Source organism: Colletotrichum lupini, chromosome 6, assembly GCF_023278565.1.
Source record: "Colletotrichum lupini chromosome 6, complete sequence".
Lineage (NCBI taxonomy): Eukaryota > Fungi > Ascomycota > Sordariomycetes > Glomerellales > Glomerellaceae > Colletotrichum > Colletotrichum lupini.
The window spans coordinates 4,728,359-4,745,949 of NC_064679.1; the positions used below are offsets into that span (position 1 = coordinate 4,728,359).

Consider the following 17,591-nt stretch of genomic DNA (forward strand, 5'->3'; position numbering starts at 1 on the left):
TGGTTGAGCAGAGTGCTCCCATCACATTGTCTGAGGGCATCTGCAGGCACCTGCGCAAAAAGCTCATGTCCGCACGTTCATGCGTAGCACTTTGGTTGAGAGAACTGATTCACGATCTCGCGTTTTCGGCCCACGCCGATGCTAGGCAACCGAATTCATGACAACCGCCTTCCAGATACGGAAATCTTCAAATAAGCAATCGGGCCCTAACACCAAAGTCCCTCCGAGGATCCATCGCTGAGGCCCTACGAGGCTAAAGTAGATGGGGTGCCCACAGATGTGGTGGGTCGATGTAAGCATATTATGGAAAGGCACGAGCCGTGATCCGAATGACCCTAGGCAGTTCGACATGTTATCCGCTAGGTTCATGGTGTCCACGACCTCAAATACCGTCGTTTTCGTTCCACAAAGCTAGGCGGTGATATTAGGTTCGAGCTTGGCCTACTCAATATCTAGGAAAATGAACAGGTTGTTGTTAATCGAAAGAGCTTCGAAGCTCGGTAGCTGAATCTGGCTTTATGATGTTGATAGTAAGGAAGAGCTCCGCAGTCTATGAGGCTAGATGATTAGAGTCAAATTCTCTGCCAAGATTATCGAGGGTCTCGTATTGGCCCACCGGGAAGGAATGCGTCGAAAGTCCCTGTCAGGTTTAAATCCTTCCGGTCATATTGAGAAAACGGGACCTGATCTCACACCCGGCTAACCGGCATGCGGGGCAGGTTCATGCCGCAACGGGGCACTCGCCCGAAGGATCAGCATACATCGATCGAAAGAAGCTCAGTCAGACTTTTTAATACTTAGTGTCCGGGGGTTCTCGGTATCAACTTCAGTGATACTTCCTTAGGGCTGCAAACTCCCTTCGGCGGAGAAATCCCTACGGTACCTGCACACGATGGTAGACATGCGCCTATTTTGGCGCTATCTTGAGTGGGTCGCTCGAACTGAAGCTGACGATTGTGAGTCCAAACCTGTCAGAAGTTGTTTGATGCGTATAGCAAAGACTGGCAACTGATGGTGTAGCAGGGCTTTTTCTAACAAGCCTCATCACAACGCTCTACCTGCTCTACGTTGCCTGCACAACTGGCGTGCGATTCAAGAAAATCAGTTAGTTCACTCGCGACTCGCAACACTCATTGTATCAACCAGACTGATTCATCACTAGTCGGATGGGTCTTTCTTGGGTTTGTAGAGTCGATGGTCTTGTTTATCCGAGGTAACCGCGAAGGTCTAGACTTAGCAGACAAGCAACGGCTATTGTTTCTGTGGGCTGGTCAGCTGTTCACTTGTTTTGTCCTCTTTTTGTGGTCATTGCAGGACTCGAGTTTGGAACTGGACGAATCCCTGAAGAAAGGCTGAGAAGGTAGCTGTAAAACCATGGAGCTCATCCATCGGCTGAGACAGATTGTAGTACGATCAATGGCCGAGATGGCTTTGGTATTGGTGGACGGTGTTGGTGCCGAGATGGAACGTATTGGCACCCTTCAGAGCCCGATGGACTTTGAAACCAAATCATAAGCTTGAATTGGTTCTTTCATAAGACAAGGGCTTATTGGGTGCATGGAGCCGGTTGGAGCGTACCAAAGCATTCATGTCTAACCAATGTATCTAACATCCTACCGTGAGCGTTCTCAGGGATACCTGCAGTGATCTCATCTCGAAGACTTCCTCGAATTTCATGGTTCCGGCACTCTCTAATCGCCGTAGGAGTCCCCGGGGCTCGAAAGCAGGCTTGCCATTCTCAAAGGAATTTCCCAGATCTTGCTATGAGAAATACTCATTCTTGTACCTGTCAGCATGGTGTTGTATTGTGTACGGCAAATCGGCAATGTTTCTGGAATGGTCAAGTGTGCCAGTTCAACATTAAACCGGGTCTCTATGTGGTCAGCGGCTAGTCGGCAGCACCCGACTACTTTTCGGCGGGGAAACATGGATCATCTCCTGACTTCGAGCAACGAGAACTTCAACTGCCCCTTGCAGGACTATCCGTCACTAGTAAGCATGCAGGTTATCTTCTGTGACTGCCTGGAAGTGTGGGACTTACACCCCAAGACCTGAGGAGGATTGTCTCGATGCTGATATTGTGAGCTGGTACGATGCGGGCGGAACTTTGGTACTGCTATGAATTGATCAAAAGGTTATAAAAGCAATGACCTACCTACTCCAAGGGTCACAATCTCAACTCAGACAGACTCTACCAAGCCAAGGCTTTCAAATCATCCCTTTATCTTCCAATCTTATCACTTCAGAATGTTCTTTCTCCCAATTCTCGCATCTCTGCTGGGCAGCGCCATCGCTCATCCTGTGGTCAGCGATGTCACAGCTCTGGAGGTTCGTGAAGTGGGCATGAGTCCTGTCTCTCCTCTGACTGCCCGTGCAGAGTGCTCGACTCTCTCAACTGTCATTGAGCAGATCGGCACCAGCAGCGAGGTCGCCATGTATGCCACCACCGGTGGCCTCACTGCCCTGTACGTTTGCAGACGTATCAACGGGCGTGAATGCGACACTCTTGCCAGCGCCATCGCCGCCGGTGTTGCAAGCATCTTCCTGATCCTGCAGAGATCTGGTGCCATCTCCGCCCGTGATGGCAGCACTGAGTCCCTCGTCGACTTCCTCACCCGGGAGCTTGCCGCCGATGGCTCTACCTTCCAGTCAATCACCGACGCTACCCCCCACCTGCTCGCTCGCTATGACTCTGACGAGCGTACCCCTCAGTCTGTCGCCAGCGTTCACGGTCTCAACTTCCTCAACACCACTCTGAACCTGGACGTCTACGACTTTGGCGACGGCGAGGGTCACATCTACCTTCCCTTCGATGAAGAGCAGGAGCCCATCACCAAGCGCATGGAGAAGCGTGCATCTGCCCCTGGCTTCAAAATCGCTTACACCACCCGTCTCCAATCCAAGCTCACTCGCGCTCATCAAATTGAGATTTCCCAGCGTCTTGCTACCTACTGGAACACCCGTGCCAGCTGCTGCAGCCTTCACGATCTCATTGGCTTCGTCAAGACTGACCACACTGCCAACTTTTACTATCGAATCATCCCTGAGACGGTTAACTTTGGCCTCAATTACGAGTCTGTTGACATTTGTGGTGGCATGGCTGGCTACTTGTAAGTGCGAATGGGTCACGTTCTGTTGCAAGATTTCTTGTGCAAAGCTTCTTTGTTGGAGGAATAAAATATTACCCTGAGAGATGATGATTGGTGGACTTTCACTAGATGTATAACATTTGGGACACAATACTTGGCGGAACTTTGGCTGTTATAGTGAAGAGTGGCAAAGACTGTAACAAGGTACTGTTAAATCTCGTAATACGATGTCCTAAGACTATAATACGATGTGTTTTTACCTGAGAAGAGAATAATTTGAATAGTTTGGTCGCTGGCATTTGAAGACTTGTCATCGTCATAGACGTAATCACATAATGACTAGAGACTAGGTCTATTGCCGTGTATATCCACCTGTGAACGGTTTCTCAATAGAGCGGAAATTTGAGATAGGCTGGGTACGGATGTATTGATTTTATCCAGCAGTTTACGGCATAAAAGGCCCGGATACATTTCGAAACAATCCTTCTTATTTACAGTTGTGTATTTAACACAAGAACTATATACAAAGCAGTATTATGATAATGTAGAGTGAGCGACACCTGCCTGCAACTTTAATTATGTAGCCGGGTACGTCTTCTCGACTACCACCCCGCATGGGTAGTTGTCCTTCCCAACCTGACTTCCAGCAATGTTCATCAGTGTATTCCACAGACTCGTGCATACAGGGAGGGAAAAGAAACCGGGTGTCTGGACGCCTCCGGTCCACATGAGCTGATCCACGCCTCCGGCACTATCGTCCAGGGAGACGGTGTAGCCATTTCGATTCCCGTTGCTCAGATAGCCGCCGTATGAGCTGATGACAATATCTTCCAAGGTAATACCACCCCAGTTCTTGCCGTCGAGCACGTCGTGGGTGGCACCCGCCATCAGCTGGAAGGGCGGGTCAGAGTCTGGGAGACCAGGCGTATCGGCTTGCACGTCGACTCGGTAGGTACCGACGGTCAGAACGTAGAACTGATTGCCGTTCCAGCATACACCAGCCTTATCATGTGTTTCTTGCGTCATGTAGGGGTTCAGAGTGTTGGGCATGGTGTTGGAACACGCGTCACCGGTTTTGCTATAGGTCAATGTCTGTTAGCCGTGCTTTTCGTTCGGCCTGTGCGGAACCAGCGATGCGGCAAAGAATGCCTTGGTGGAATATCAACTTACAGCACAAAAGGCGTGTAAGCAGCAGGCGCTACTTGCCACGCAATGGGAATCATCTGTCCGAACATGATGGTCTCGACCACGTTAACCATGCCGGAGAGATTAATGTCGACCGGCAGCGTGTTCATCATGCCGTCTCTGATAAAAGACTCAAGCATGCCTATGGTGGTGCTATTCGACCCGGAGAAGATCTCGGACAAATAGTCCTCTTGCGTCTTCTTCCATACGTCGAACAATGCGCCCATCGCAGAGGTCAAATCATTTTGCACGCTCGCAGAGTCTTTGGCACTATTCCGCGACAATTAGTTTACTGTCCTTGGAAACTCCGCATGACACAGAACTTACGATTCCGTGTTGTCTTTTCCCAGAGCAAATGAGGCGGATATGGCGCTGTTGAACGTGTCTTTAGCGAACCCGAAATTGTTGCCCGCAAATATCGCGGCATCCTTGATGACTTTGATAGATCATATTAGCTCACTCTTCACAACAAGAGTTCAGCTAGGCATACCGATATTCCACAAGCCAGCTGATGCCATGCCGATGCCAAATGCCATCACATCCAGTATAGTCTTAATGAGAGTCGACTGATCATCTGCCTTCAGCTGAGGTGCGAATGTAGATGTGAAATCTCCCATGGCGGCAGATATGCTCAACTGCGCATCTTGAAGTGCCTCGTGGTATTTTTGGTACACCTTGCCGTCAACGTGTTAGCCGACTAGATCGTTCAAGATTGGAATTTTGGGTGCGTCTTACATCGTGTAGTTTGGAGAAGGAGTTGAGGAGAAGGAATCTGCGCACGTTATCAGGTCAGAACCTTCTCAGGAAGACTACCAGTTCGAATTGACGCAGACTGGACTTACCCTGCTGGGTGCTTTGTATCGGCACACTGAACCGTAGTTGAGCATGGTGTGTTGACAGGATCTTGGCAATCCCAACCCTCCGGTCCGCCGTAAAAATCGCTGATAAATGCTGGAAACTTGAGCTGGGCTGAAGTTGTTCCTGGTTTGTAGACTTGCCATGCAGCAACAGCTTCTTTCCACGAAGTATTCGTGTCAGCTGATGCCCACCGGACATTAGCCAGAACCTTTGCGTCGGTGACATTGGCGTCGGAGCATGTAGTTTGCTCCCATTTATCAGTACGCGTCCAAAGAGCGGTAGGGATTGCATGGGCGTTGGACGCCAGAAGAAGGAAGGCTAAGTTTCGCATTGTATTGTTTGATGTGGTAGTGAATGTGGCGATGCTGTGATACCAAAGGTTCTTGTTGCGTTCCTGGAGTGTCTAGATAGTAATACTTGCACGGTATTGGTGTCGCCTGGGGACAATAATGGGCCAGGGGAACCTGTGGAGGGCTTGGAGATTCCCATGGTGACACTTTGATCACTTGAAGGTCAGTGATAATCATTTGGAAATATGATTTGGGACGGAACAAGCTTTTAATATATCAGAGTTATTTACCTTACCTAGCAGGCGCGCAGCACGTTTTCTGAACTGAGTCATTGCCGCAAATAATCGCAGGAGGATTTTCAAGCACGTGGGCCCTCAAGTGGTCAACATAACAAAGATTATGGGCAAACAGCAAATTTTCTGCCCTTTGCTCTCATTATAGTACGGGATGTCGGCATGGTTGGCCCCAATGGCCCCCGGTGCTATCCTCATTTGCGAATCACACTGCGTGTCTGTAAGGAACTTTCAGCACTGTCGTCTTTCCAGGTTTTCCGATATCTGATGTGTCAATAAGCAGGAGTCTTAGCTTTCCAAGTCGAAAGCATCACCCATCTTCTATTACCTCGTCGACTGGCTGCAGGAGTTCTACTTGAAGACAAACCACAGAGTTTCCAAACAACAGCTTTAAGATATCTTTCAGAACCTGAACTCCCGCATCTCCCTTGTAAAAGCGACCTCAGGCGTGAGAGCCAATAGTCGTCACTCACAATGGCCTTCAAACAGTAAGTATCTCGATCCCCAGCTCCACGTCATCACTGGACTGACAGTAGCTAGGCTCGTTATCTTCTTTTTTTGCCTATTCTACGGCCAGGTTGTCGTAGGCTCAGGGTGCAATCAAATTCACTGCCAGGTGTCTGTATGCGCTCCGAATGCAGACGAGGCGTACAACGTGGCGAGCCTTGGTCTCGTTGCAATCATGGGACCTGACTGCGCGAGCTGGCAACCAAATTCGCCCGTGAGCGGAGGCCAAGGTGCGTGCGCCAATGGCCTTCAGACATACACTGGTGCTTTCGATATCTGGCGCGGCTGGAATGCGATGGGTGGCGATTACTCTGCTACTTTCGCGCAATGGGGGAACTTTTTGGGCGCCACTTGCACTGGCGGCAAGACTGTCTCATGCGATCCAAAATCAGGACAGTATCCTAATCCCGTCAATGGAAAGTGTCAAACTCAGCAATGGTAAGTTGCAAGCAAAGCAGACTGCGAGGATATTCGGTTCGATCGAGCTAACAAGGTGGCAGTGTTATCGACAAAACTTGTTAGACACAGGACCCGCACCGGATTCAAGATACCGAGCAGATTACTGAATATTTTGTTCCAATATCACTTGAGCTTTCGGTGGTCGAATTCTGCGGGAGACATACCGTCGGCTATTATCTGACACGTTCCCAATAGCAAGCTGTTGAATATTTACTCGATCGTTTGAAAATTCCCTATAATTGAGAGCTGATTCGGCTTCTCGGCTAGCAAATTATCTGGTCCCTTTCTCGCTGGAAACAGCTTATGCCTGTGACCTCCAATGACTCGAATCTCTTTCTGATGTCGACTAAGACGCAACATAATATGCACATATGGGCATTCATCTGACCAGGGCTCGGAAACCCCTGTCGAGCTATATGTCCAACTTTGGGAGTTATTATTCAGCGAGATGGTGAGCGAACGGGTATCAAATGTCAATGACGATACTGCTGGTAGTGGGTTTACACGTCCTCGGGCTTGGAGTCATCCGATGGCGATACTATGACGGCAGCCGTGTAGCATTGAGTTCGGCTAGAGTCGGAGCGATGCGTAAGGTGCTGTTCGAAAGTCTCACTGACAACGAAATTTTGCTGGGCAATAATAGAAGTAAAGATAGATGGAAGCCCTTTTCGAAGCCGCCAGGAATATAAGCCACTACTAGCACAGTGTTCTGCATGACTCTCGACATAGCCAGCAGCGCCCTGAGCAGAAGACACAACAGGCGACATCAGCTTGTTTCCGCACATCGTTGAGTTGCTGTTCAGTTACCATCTTACATACAGAGCAGTGATCGAGTAATAAGGTTCCTCACAAATACATGCCACAGCTTGGAAATTCAGCCTCTTTTGAGCTCTCTGGCTGTCCTTTTCGGGACAAACGCCCGATCTTAGGTAAAATATCTGACATGTCACGAAACCACCCTGGGTGATAAATTGTTTCGGCATATTGAAGTGAGTTTACGTTTCTTCTGCCGTACTGAAGAACTACTCATTGGATGATGTGTTATGATTTAGTTGCCTAAGATTGACGCCAACTCAATTTGTTAGGACGACAAGAACCGTAGAAGTTTGACATGCAGGCACGTGCAGGGTAGCAAGAGATCCAATTCAAAGGCATGATCACCTGCAACTCGGCACCGTCGTCACTGAGAGTCTTAATAATCAAGAGCCACAATGAAATCAAGATGGTTAATCTGGGTCTTACGCTCCGCGGGACAACGCCGAGCATGGACACAAAGTCTCGTTCTCGGGGACGATTAAAGTCCGACTTGACGCACATGCGATGATCCATCCACACAAAAGCTAAGCAAAGAGTTCCCACCTTACCACTTTAGGCATCTATGCTACTTCGGACGCCTTCGACCTCATATTTCTAGACTGTGATTCCCATCCGTACTTAAGATCGGAACCTCTACACCATTTTTACAACTCCCATACCTTGAGCTCTCCCGCAAAAGCCGCCCAGTCTGCGTTGGGATACTTACATCCTTTCCATCAGTTGCGTGGAAACGATGGATCCGCCGACTATCGAATGGTTCGGTCAGTCTATAACATAGCAGCACTCTACCGAGTCAATAGAAGCACGTGAACTGACTCCATCGACGGCAACCTAGGCGCCACGACCTTTCGACTGCGAGCCAACGGTCTGGTCTTGTTTCTAGATACATGGTTGGAGAGGCCCTCTGTGCTACCGAAGCATCTTGATATCAATGATGTGATTGAAGCAGATTATATCTTCATATCTCATGCCCATTTCGATCAGTAGGTCAATTAGGCTCTCTCTGGATTATGCTTGTGTAAGACTAAACAGTAGCCATAGCCTGCCTGGTGCGGATAAGATAGCGAAGAAGACCGGTGCTGTGGTTATTGCAAACGGCGAGGCGATTAACCTTCTCCGAGATGCGGGCGTCAACGAATTTCAGCTCTTCCCCGTCGCGGGCGGAGAGCGTATTCCATTGTTCACCAAGAACGACCGTAAATCTGCGGCAGACGGCGAAATACCTATCGCTGATGGTCCGCCCGGAATGCCAGCTACACCGAATCACTCTCGAGCTGTCATGTCTGTTCACGTTTGGCCTTCTCTACATGCTCTGATGCCTGGAAGTGGACATCATGATATTCCAGAGGAGATTGACACTGGAACAGTCTACAAAGGCGAGGCTACACCGTATACTTGTACCCTTGACATTACAATGGGGATGAAATACGGCCTCTTGCGCAACGAAGAAAACATGCCGCCCGAACAGATGGACGACGGAATGAAATCCTTTGCAGAGTACATCAGCGACAGGAAGAACAACGTGTTTTCGCACTACGATGGCGGTCAACTAGCCTACAACTTCCTTCTCGGGCCCGGGCAGACTGTGTTCTGGAACGGACATTTGGGTGGCTATGAGGGCATTATCAAGAGCATTGAGCCAACCCCAGATGTGGCGATCCTCACCATCGCGGGGCGAGCCAATCTGAACGGCCGACCTTACGATGGATCTGCTGCCCAGTTCGCGACGAACCAGATCCGGTGGCTATCTCAACCCAAGAAAGTGATCTGGGCTCTCCATGATGAGGGGTAAGTTTCATCTTTCGGAACAGGTGGGGGAGGCAGCACATGGAGTATGTACGTTCTAAGTGACTGACATCTTTGGGCGACGAAATCTTAGTGCGATCAAGCCGTATCGGGTAAACACCGCCGCCGCAACTGCCATGGTCCATGCTCAGACCTCATCAACAGTGGCAGAGCTCGAGTTCGGTCACGCAAAACCGCTTTTCTGAACTAACCTGGTGATCAAAGGTTGGACTCGGTTAGGCCAACCAGCAAGTTTCCAGGCGAGAAAGTCCATTTTGGTTCTGTTTGGCAACTCAACAGGAACGGGCCGACCATTGTGGTTTGGTTTTGCCCTGTGACATGTAACCTTATTCAAGCGACGCATCGGAGAGCTGCGGGCACTGAACACGGAGCCAGTCGGAAGGCGGCCACGTACCCCTTCACGGACCCGTGTGGAGTTGGCATGACATCCGACGGTGGGGGAGGGGGACTTGCCTTGGCGGCATGAGACATCACAATGACTTCTTCTCAGTGAATATGTAATCAAGTAGACAAGCCGTACGCAATGCCGTGTTCGTTTACCGAAACTCAACTCACGTGCAAGAGGTTCTACTCACAAGTTGCTACATCAAATTGCTAGAGGACCGGGCAAGAGGATGCTTACCTTGGAGTGCTTCAAGATGATTTAATCCACGAAAAGGTCACCATTACAGCCTCCCAGTCTCTACATGTTGTAACATTCTGGGAATTGACAATCAACTACTTCTCATCATGACTGCGCCCTTCAAAGTAATTATTGTAGGTGGCGGTCTCGCTGGCTCACTACTCGCAAACGGTCTCTTCAACCACGGCATTAATGTGACCGTCTACGAACGTGACGCTGAAGATGCCAAAAGAGAGGGATTCCAGATACGATTGGGCGACAGCGCCATGACAGGTTTCAATGCTTGTCTGAAATCGACAGACATTGCGGCCATCAAGTCGCAATTCAGCCAAATGTCTTCCACAGGTCTCACTGCACCGACCTTGATGAATACGAGATTCCAGACTGTGCTTGACTTGGGCAAGATTCCATCATATAGTGCGTCTTCCGCTATCAATCGCGTCGTGCTTCGGGATATCCTAGTTGCTCCCTTGCAGGAAAGGGGCATCATCCGGTTCGAGAAAGCATTTGAGGGGTATGAAGTTTTCCAAAGCAACGATGGACAAGAAAATGTGAGGGTTCATTTCGCCGACGGCACTACTGATACATGCGATATTCTTGTTGGAGCAGATGGAAGCGGGTCAAGGGTAAGATGATGCAAGATTGGAAATAGTCGTCCTAGAGACTTGGACGATTTGCTGATGAGGGCATCTACAGATCAACAAGCAAGTGGGGGCTCGGAATATTGTGCCAATTGACAGCCATGCCATGATTCTCAGCAAAGGCCCTCTGCCCGAGGATTGGACGGAGAAGCTGCCTAAGCGTTTGACCGAAAGTCCACTCATGGTATTTGCCAGTGGTGTGTCCATGTTCTACGCGTGTAAGTCAAATCTGATCGATTATCACGCCATGGTACAACAAGATACACGCCGAAAGCTGACATTCTAGCTCTTAGTGTTCCTACCCGCTGCGGACGAGGCGACTCAGAAATCCGGGAATGGCGCTAGATATAGCACAAGGGATTCCTCCTATTACTGGGGCGTTTTGATCCCCAGGGACAAAATGCCGACCGATGACTGGAACAAGGTGGAAGATCCCTTGGGGATATGTCTCGATGCAACCCGAGACTGGGCACCCGAATAGTGAGCCAACAGCATGTTCCTCAGCTGGCTATCCCTGACTCATTAGTGTGCAGTCGAACGATGTTGACGACAGGTTTCGACGGCAAGAGCAGAGACCTCGTTACTGTAGCACGCATGCGAGCAAGCAACAGACTTGCCAAAACGTGGCGGAACAACGTCAAACGAGCAACTGGCGACGAGGGACACCCTCGAATCTGGCTGATTGGGGACGCGATGCATGCAATGCAGCCTAATAGGTTCGTTGGACTCTGTTACAGACAAGCCATCCCGTTGTACTGACACGACGTGCCATGCTAGGGGGATGGGAGGCAATCAAGCTCTCCATGATTGCGCCGACGCACTATCTCACATACTCGCCCTCAAAGAAAAGGCTGATTCTGGTGTCCAACCATCGACACAAGACATCAGTGTGGCATGCAGTAAGTGTGAGCGTAGAGTCATCGACCGAGCGTTTCCATGGGTCCGCAAGAGCGGAGGAACCAGTGTGCCTGTGAGTCTACTAATTTTGAGCCAAGCGTTTTGTCTGAGAGATTTGACTAACGATTGGTCAAGATGATGAACTTGGATGGATGGCTTGGGTCTCTGGTCTGGATGCTTGGCTCGTTTTTGGTGTCGGGATACATCTTTATGGCTCGAGTCTTGAAGTCTGGGGTGAGACAATGAGGAGGTCGTGAAATTGAGCTCGCAGCTACATGTGTAATTACTATAACATTGAGACACCGATCGAAGGTACTGTCTTGAAGCGATGAATCAAACGGTCTTGTTCGGGTCCCTATCAACTGCCAATGATCTCTCCTTTCATGCAGACAACATTGCCCTTTTCGATGAACAACTCGCTCCTCTTCTCATTCTCCGCAACAGCTGTTCGAAGCGTGTACTTGTCGCCGGCGTAGAGAGGAGACATAGCTCGATAGGTAACCTGCCGTGCTTCCCTGCCGTCCTTGCCGTACACGTCTCTCCAATAATCCAGCATGTTAATCAGATTCAAAGGCCCATGAACCACAACCTCGGGATGGCGCTCGATGTCCTTCGTCCAGGGCTCGTTGTAGTGGATCATATGACCATTGAAAGTCAGGGCAGAAAACCTGAAGAGGCCAACAGGTGACCATCGGAAGTGACGAATTATGCTTCCTTCTGCACTCGATTGGTCGGTGATGGTAGAAGGTCCGAAAGCAGGTGGTCTTTCACTACGCGGTGGTGCTGTTTTCGCGGCCAGCGACAAGTCGACTTCTGGCCGAAATATCCACGATCTGAGCACACATTAGTCTCGCAACCTGTGCATGGGAATGCAATGTCCAGGACTTACCTCTGGTCTTTGACAACTAGTCCATCGCGCCCATGAAATTCCTTCTCGACATCTACCAAAACCATCTCATCTCCGCTTTTGCTTTTCTTCGGCGTCGCTCTGACTAGTCTCGTCCGCTCTTCAACTACCTCTCCAACCTTGAGAGAGGTTCCCTCAACAAATTGCATCTTCCCCCCAGCCCACATCCGCCGCGTAAACGGTGCCGGCGCGTTGAAAGTCTTATCCGTGCCGTCCATTCCGAGTTCGCTCTCGACGCCAGTGGGGGTGAAGTAAACAAGGTGGTAGCCCGGGGGCAGGGGCGTGCCTTGAGCGGGTGCTTCTGAAGAAACATCAACGCCAGGGTGCAGCTCTTTCCGGTTGAGGGTCAAGCTAAGGCGTTGAAGTTGATTCGAGTCGAATAATTGCTTGCGGACGACATCCTTACCAGAAAATGTGTCAAGAAGCTTAGAGGCTGCATCTGTTGCATTGGTTGCGATGGATCGCTGTGAACGAGCGGTGCATTGACGCAGGGCCGGTCGTACTTGATGAACCAGGGACACCATTGTGAACGCAGTGAGTTGAGACTTGGAGGATCTTTAGTGTGTACAAATGATGACTCAGGACTCGCGGACAGCTGGAGCTTTTGTTTGTTAAATGTTTCCAGCACGTGCCTTTTGTCGAAGACTCTGAGAGCAAAGTATTGCATCGAGCTGGCAATTAAAGAGCTCCAGAATGTTAAGGCCGATGCAGTTGCTGGCCAGAAGATCCCCAAGCCCTCTCCTTCGCCGCATGAGGAATGGTTCGAGCAGGCGTCCGTCAGTGGGGTTGCCGCGCCGCCCGGCTATATGCTGTCGGCTTCTTAGAGTTCGATTGCAACAAGCCGGAAAGTGACTGTGCTCGGCAGAAGAAGCCGAAATGATGCTGAGTGAGAATTTAGCCTGTCCTTTCCACGGCGACTTATGCCGGGCTTCGAGGGATCTTCTTCCCTGGCGAATTCACCTCCCGTTACAGGCCTTAGACTTCATAGAGAGACTGCTGCTTTCTCTGTCGTCTTTACAAGCAACGCTGCAGGAAGTTCAGCCCCTCTACCTGCATTGGCCCATTGGCGTAAAGTTGAGGATCCAGGAATAGCCCGAGATCTTCTAGGGCATCTTCGCCTTCCCAATTTGTGCGCATGAGGCTGAAGTATTGATCTTCCATTGCGTCGGGTCTGGCTTGCTGAAGAGCATCTTGTAGTAGAGTTACCGGGGGGCTCGTGCCTGCGTCGTTGAACGGCTCAAGACCCGTGACAGAGCTGGGCAGTGCGCTGGACGGTGCAGATTCAGTGCTGTCGCCGTTAAGTCTCTTCGCTATTGATTCGTCGAGGTATTGCAGGAAGAGGTCAAGCACATTGTTGTTGATACGCCAGTACTTTTGAATTTCTTTGAGGCCAAGAAGACACATCTGGGCTCTATGTTCGGCTAATCGGCGACTGATGCCATCCGCAGACTTGATATCAATTGCATGTATGCAAAAAGCGGCAAAGAGGCTAGTAAGTCTAGAAGAGTTAGTCGAGGCATCAAATTGTCCGTAGCGTTGGGGTTCTCACAGGTGCATTTGGCCGTATTGCAAGGTCTTTTGTGCGAGCATGTCTTCGGCGATGCGACTGATGCGACAGGCGGCGGCGAGAGCTGCGCTCTTATCCTCCTGGTCTCTATTCCGCAGCCATCCGTTTCGGTGCACAAGGATACGGAGATGGCTTAGTTAGACACATGTTAGCCTTTGTCATGGAACGATACTTGCTTATTCAGTACAGCACTGAAAAGACCGGGTTCAACTTACTTGTAGGCAAGGTGGATTAGGCAGGTCAAGACTGAAGACTGCCCATCATCAGGGCCTCTACGCATCTCATCTGGTAGACTTTGCTTCCAATCCTCGAGCTGTTGCTTCAATTCACGAACTTCCGTTGGTGCTGGTGGTCCCCGACCAGGCGCAAAGTGGGTGTCCATGATTCTCCCGACTATAGATGGGTCAGTCAAGCTGGTACCCAGAGTTGGTTTCGGCATGAAGAATTTAGACTCACGAAGACGAGCGATGTCAATCATCTTGATAGCATAATGAATGTGCTCTGATTTCGGTGCACCAAACCCAGTTGCTCGCTGTTCGTCAGCATCATCCTCTAGATCAGTCGAAGTCAGCGGCTCAATGTCACAATCCTCATCGCGGATGCGACAAGGTAGTCCCAGTGACACAGCCGCTTGCCGTTCACGGACCTATTGTATGTGAGTAACGAGCTACAGGACGCACGACGAGATAAGAAGTCATGATCAAACAGGGACTAGAGACTTACGTAGATTGACCACCAGACTCTGCGTCTCATCCGAGCGAAATGTGGATCCTTCGTGATGAATCGAGTTCTGTGCACATGTTCAGTCAAGCTCATGGAAAATTCAATAGAACTCAGAAGGACTTACGAGCGATGAAGGCCATGAGTCTGCGCGAGGGTTAACACGGCCCCTAGCCAGTACCTCACGTCTCTCCAATCCGTCGGTCCACCCCTCCAGAAGCTGCATAGAAACAGTGACTGAATAAGAGTAAACTCGTCTTTCTCCCAGTTGGCATGAAACAAAACACGCGCACGAGAGTATGTCAGGCTCTTAGCCTCAGACCGGTCTTTGAACCCCATGCCAAGAATTGTTGCCTCGTCGCAGTAGGTCGAACCGATGAAAAGCATTGCTTGCAACAAGAGCGGTGAAATATCCATCGTCACGAGCCGCCTGGCAATATCGGCGCGGTCAAGAATGGGAAAGCAAGGGTGGAACCAAGTGAAGTAAGCATGTAAAGCTGGAAGACAGCTCTGCATGTCGGGGAAGGTGAGTGCTCCCTCATCCCGAAGGTATCGCTCTGTCGCAGAGCTCATGGATGGCACACTGGCAGGTGAAGTAGCCAGGTCATGAGATTGTGGCGTCTGCGGCACTGGAAAGGTGAGACGACCCTTCAACATCCCATCACTAGTCGCAGCCTCATTGCCGGGTCCTGATGCTCCAGGAACAAGAGTGATGAAATTCGACTCTCCAAAGAACCGGCTGCCACCCGTAGTCCCAGAGGAATGGCACGAAGCAGGTGTATCAGCGTGAAAAGGAGTCTGCGATATCCCAGAGGAGCTCGGAAGTCCATGCGACGGAGACACGGTACTCATAGAAGCAAGCGTCGCGGCGACATCAGCGGTGAGCGCGGACGACACGGCCGGGGCAGCGGGCTCTGGGGTCGCCGACGCGGCCTCTTCCGTCTGCTTCTGCCTCTTGGACTTCCGTAGATACCTAGACCGGCCAAGTTAGTATTTGCCGACTCGGAGATATTGGTGTGGAGAAGAAGAGGAGAGACTCACCGGCCTCTTCGCGACGGGATGACTTCGCAAGTCGCCTGCGCAGTCTCGCAATTCGAACAAGGGTGGCGCTCGGTGACATTGCAGCGGATGCGTCGCGAGTTGCACTCCCTACACGCGTGCTTCGCGCGCGGTTTCTTCGAACCCTCTGTCGGCATTGTAGGCACTGGTGCTTGGCATGCCGCAGTAGATACTATGAGCAGGACATCAGAACTCCATTCAGACGTCCCTCGAATATCAGGAATCAAGGCGCAGATAGGTGGTGCTCTGGGCCTGCGACGGGAACAACATGGATAATATCTTTGCGCAACCAGCCTCTCCGTACAGTGTCGGTACAATTGCACTGTTTTTTCCACAGGCAACGCTTTGACGTCTCGGCTTCTTCTTCCGTGGACCTCCTCGCCGAATGGGTCTCCTTGACCGATGTCTCCGATATTGACCGAGCTGACCGAGAACCGGGAGCACTACAGCTAAGAGGGAAAAGCGGCGGTGAGTGTAATTGATTAGGACGTCTACCCAGTGCTCGAATTAGCTGACAAGTCTTTCGATAAACCTAGCGCACGAACTTGACGTTCTGAGAAAGGAGAAACGCCCTCTACAGTGTATGCAGATTGCGCTCCCTGAGTGCCTCCCTTGTGGTGGGTAAAGATTCAATTATTTCATGTATCTATACTCTGTTCTACTCTAATAGCTGCGAGGAAGTTGCAGGACCTTCTCGCTAATGTACGATAAAATCATCTCGCGAGATACAGGCGCGATCCTTGGGACAAAGATCTCGCGTAGATACCTCTCGACATCATACTCTGCGGCATAGCCCATCCCCCCGTGTGTAAGCACCGCCCTTTCGCATGCCGTGAAAGCCGCTTCAGCAGCCATGTACTTTGCGCTATTAGCCGCAACTCCAACCTGGTCTTGACGAATAGAAGAGTCCTCCTTGCTGGCATCGTATAGCCGAGCGGCGTGGTATGTCGCAAGCTTCGCCGCCTCTAACTTCATGTATGCATCCGCTAGGGGATGCGCAATGGCCTGATTCTGCCCAATTGGCCTCTTGAATACAACGCGATCACGCGCGTACTCTGAGGCCTTTGTGAGCGCTGCGTAGCCTAGGCCGAGAGCCTCGCCGGCGAGAAGACACCTTTCAGCGTTCATTCCGTGGAGTATGATTTTGAAACCCTGGCCTTCTTGGCCAATGAGTGAGCTCGCGGGGATATGGTAGTTATCGAAGAATACTTCGTTGGCATCGACGGCGCGGCCCCCCATCTTCTTGATCTTTCGCATGTCTAGGCCAGATTGTGATTTGTCAATATCGATGCAGAAGAGCGATAGACCCTCGCTCGGCTTCTTGCAGTCCTCGTAGGCTTTCGTGCGCGCAAGCAGAATCATCTTGGATGCTACCTGAGCGCATGTAATCCAGATTTTCTGGCCAGTGACGAGATACGATCCATCGGTCTGCTTCTTTGCTGTTGTGGCCAGGCGCAAAGTATCGAGGCCAGAGTTGGGCTCTGTGACCCCGAAACACGTACGCCACTGCCCGGAAATGATCTTGGGGATCGTACTCTCGAGCTGCTCCTGAGTTCCGAATTTGGCCAGCGGTTGTGTAGCATAGACGTTGGCATGAATGGACTGCGCACCAGCCATGCCGGCACCGGACTCGGTGATGGTCTGCATCATCATTGTCGCTTCAGAGATGCCTAGGCCAGAGCCGCCGAGGGACTCAGGCAAGGCAATGCCAAGCCAGCCGTCCTTTGCGAGAGCAGCGTGAAACTCTTTGGGGTCTTGCTCGTTCTGATCGTGTTCTTGCCAATAGGTGTTGGGAAACTCTGAGCAGACTTGGCTGACTGCCTCTCGAACAGTCAATTGATTCTCGGTATACCCCGTAGTTTCCATGATCCTCCT

The 17,591-nt window shown here is 50.7% G+C and overlaps 7 protein-coding genes across 7 annotated transcripts; 5 read left to right on the plus strand and 2 right to left on the minus strand.

Annotated features, from left to right (window-relative positions):
• Positions 1–892: 892 nt before the first annotated feature.
• On the plus strand, positions 893–1,515 carry CLUP02_12875 (uncharacterized protein; the record flags this gene model as incomplete). The annotated part of the gene is made up of 4 exons (XM_049291834.1): positions 893–956; positions 1,024–1,104; positions 1,163–1,270; positions 1,361–1,515. 4 exons carry the CDS (start codon positions 893–895, stop codon positions 1,513–1,515), a joined length of 408 nt encoding a protein of 135 aa, XP_049148980.1.
• Positions 1,516–2,247: 732 nt separating this feature from the next.
• CLUP02_12876 (uncharacterized protein) lies at positions 2,248–3,114 on the plus strand (the record flags this gene model as incomplete). The annotated part of the gene is made up of 1 exon (XM_049291835.1): positions 2,248–3,114. One exon carries the CDS (start codon positions 2,248–2,250, stop codon positions 3,112–3,114), a length of 867 nt encoding a protein of 288 aa, XP_049148981.1.
• Positions 3,115–3,665: 551 nt separating this feature from the next.
• CLUP02_12877 (uncharacterized protein) lies at positions 3,666–5,621 on the minus strand (the record flags this gene model as incomplete). Its single annotated transcript, XM_049291836.1, has 7 exons — positions 3,666–4,167; positions 4,260–4,544; positions 4,602–4,710; positions 4,765–4,948; positions 5,010–5,046; positions 5,117–5,514; positions 5,556–5,621. The coding sequence occupies 7 exons, from the start codon at positions 5,619–5,621 to the stop codon at positions 3,666–3,668; spliced, it is 1,581 nt and encodes a 526-aa protein (XP_049148982.1).
• A 578-nt stretch (positions 5,622–6,199) lies between these two features.
• On the plus strand, positions 6,200–6,744 carry CLUP02_12878 (uncharacterized protein; the record flags this gene model as incomplete). The annotated part of the gene is made up of 2 exons (XM_049291837.1): positions 6,200–6,660; positions 6,723–6,744. Coding segments are annotated over 2 exons (483 nt in total), but the record flags the coding sequence as incomplete, so codon positions are not given.
• Positions 6,745–7,834: 1,090 nt separating this feature from the next.
• CLUP02_12879 (uncharacterized protein) lies at positions 7,835–9,488 on the plus strand (the record flags this gene model as incomplete). Its single annotated transcript, XM_049291838.1, has 5 exons — positions 7,835–7,980; positions 8,185–8,258; positions 8,333–8,480; positions 8,539–9,285; positions 9,377–9,488. 5 exons carry the CDS (start codon positions 7,835–7,837, stop codon positions 9,486–9,488), a joined length of 1,227 nt encoding a protein of 408 aa, XP_049148984.1.
• Positions 9,489–10,032: 544 nt separating this feature from the next.
• Positions 10,033–11,720, plus strand: CLUP02_12880 (uncharacterized protein; the record flags this gene model as incomplete). The annotated part of the gene is made up of 6 exons (XM_049291839.1): positions 10,033–10,551; positions 10,622–10,784; positions 10,860–11,046; positions 11,100–11,282; positions 11,344–11,540; positions 11,599–11,720. The coding sequence occupies 6 exons, from the start codon at positions 10,033–10,035 to the stop codon at positions 11,718–11,720; spliced, it is 1,371 nt and encodes a 456-aa protein (XP_049148985.1).
• Positions 11,721–11,821: 101 nt separating this feature from the next.
• CLUP02_12881 (uncharacterized protein) lies at positions 11,822–17,582 on the minus strand (the record flags this gene model as incomplete). Its single annotated transcript, XM_049291840.1, has 14 exons — positions 11,822–12,296; positions 12,353–12,834; positions 12,939–13,172; positions 13,209–13,317; positions 13,389–13,859; positions 13,920–14,069; positions 14,153–14,330; positions 14,394–14,583; positions 14,661–14,727; positions 14,785–15,630; positions 15,699–15,968; positions 16,032–16,159; positions 16,262–16,327; positions 16,407–17,582. The coding sequence occupies 14 exons, from the start codon at positions 17,580–17,582 to the stop codon at positions 11,822–11,824; spliced, it is 4,842 nt and encodes a 1,613-aa protein (XP_049148986.1).
• Positions 17,583–17,591: the final 9 nt, after the last annotated feature.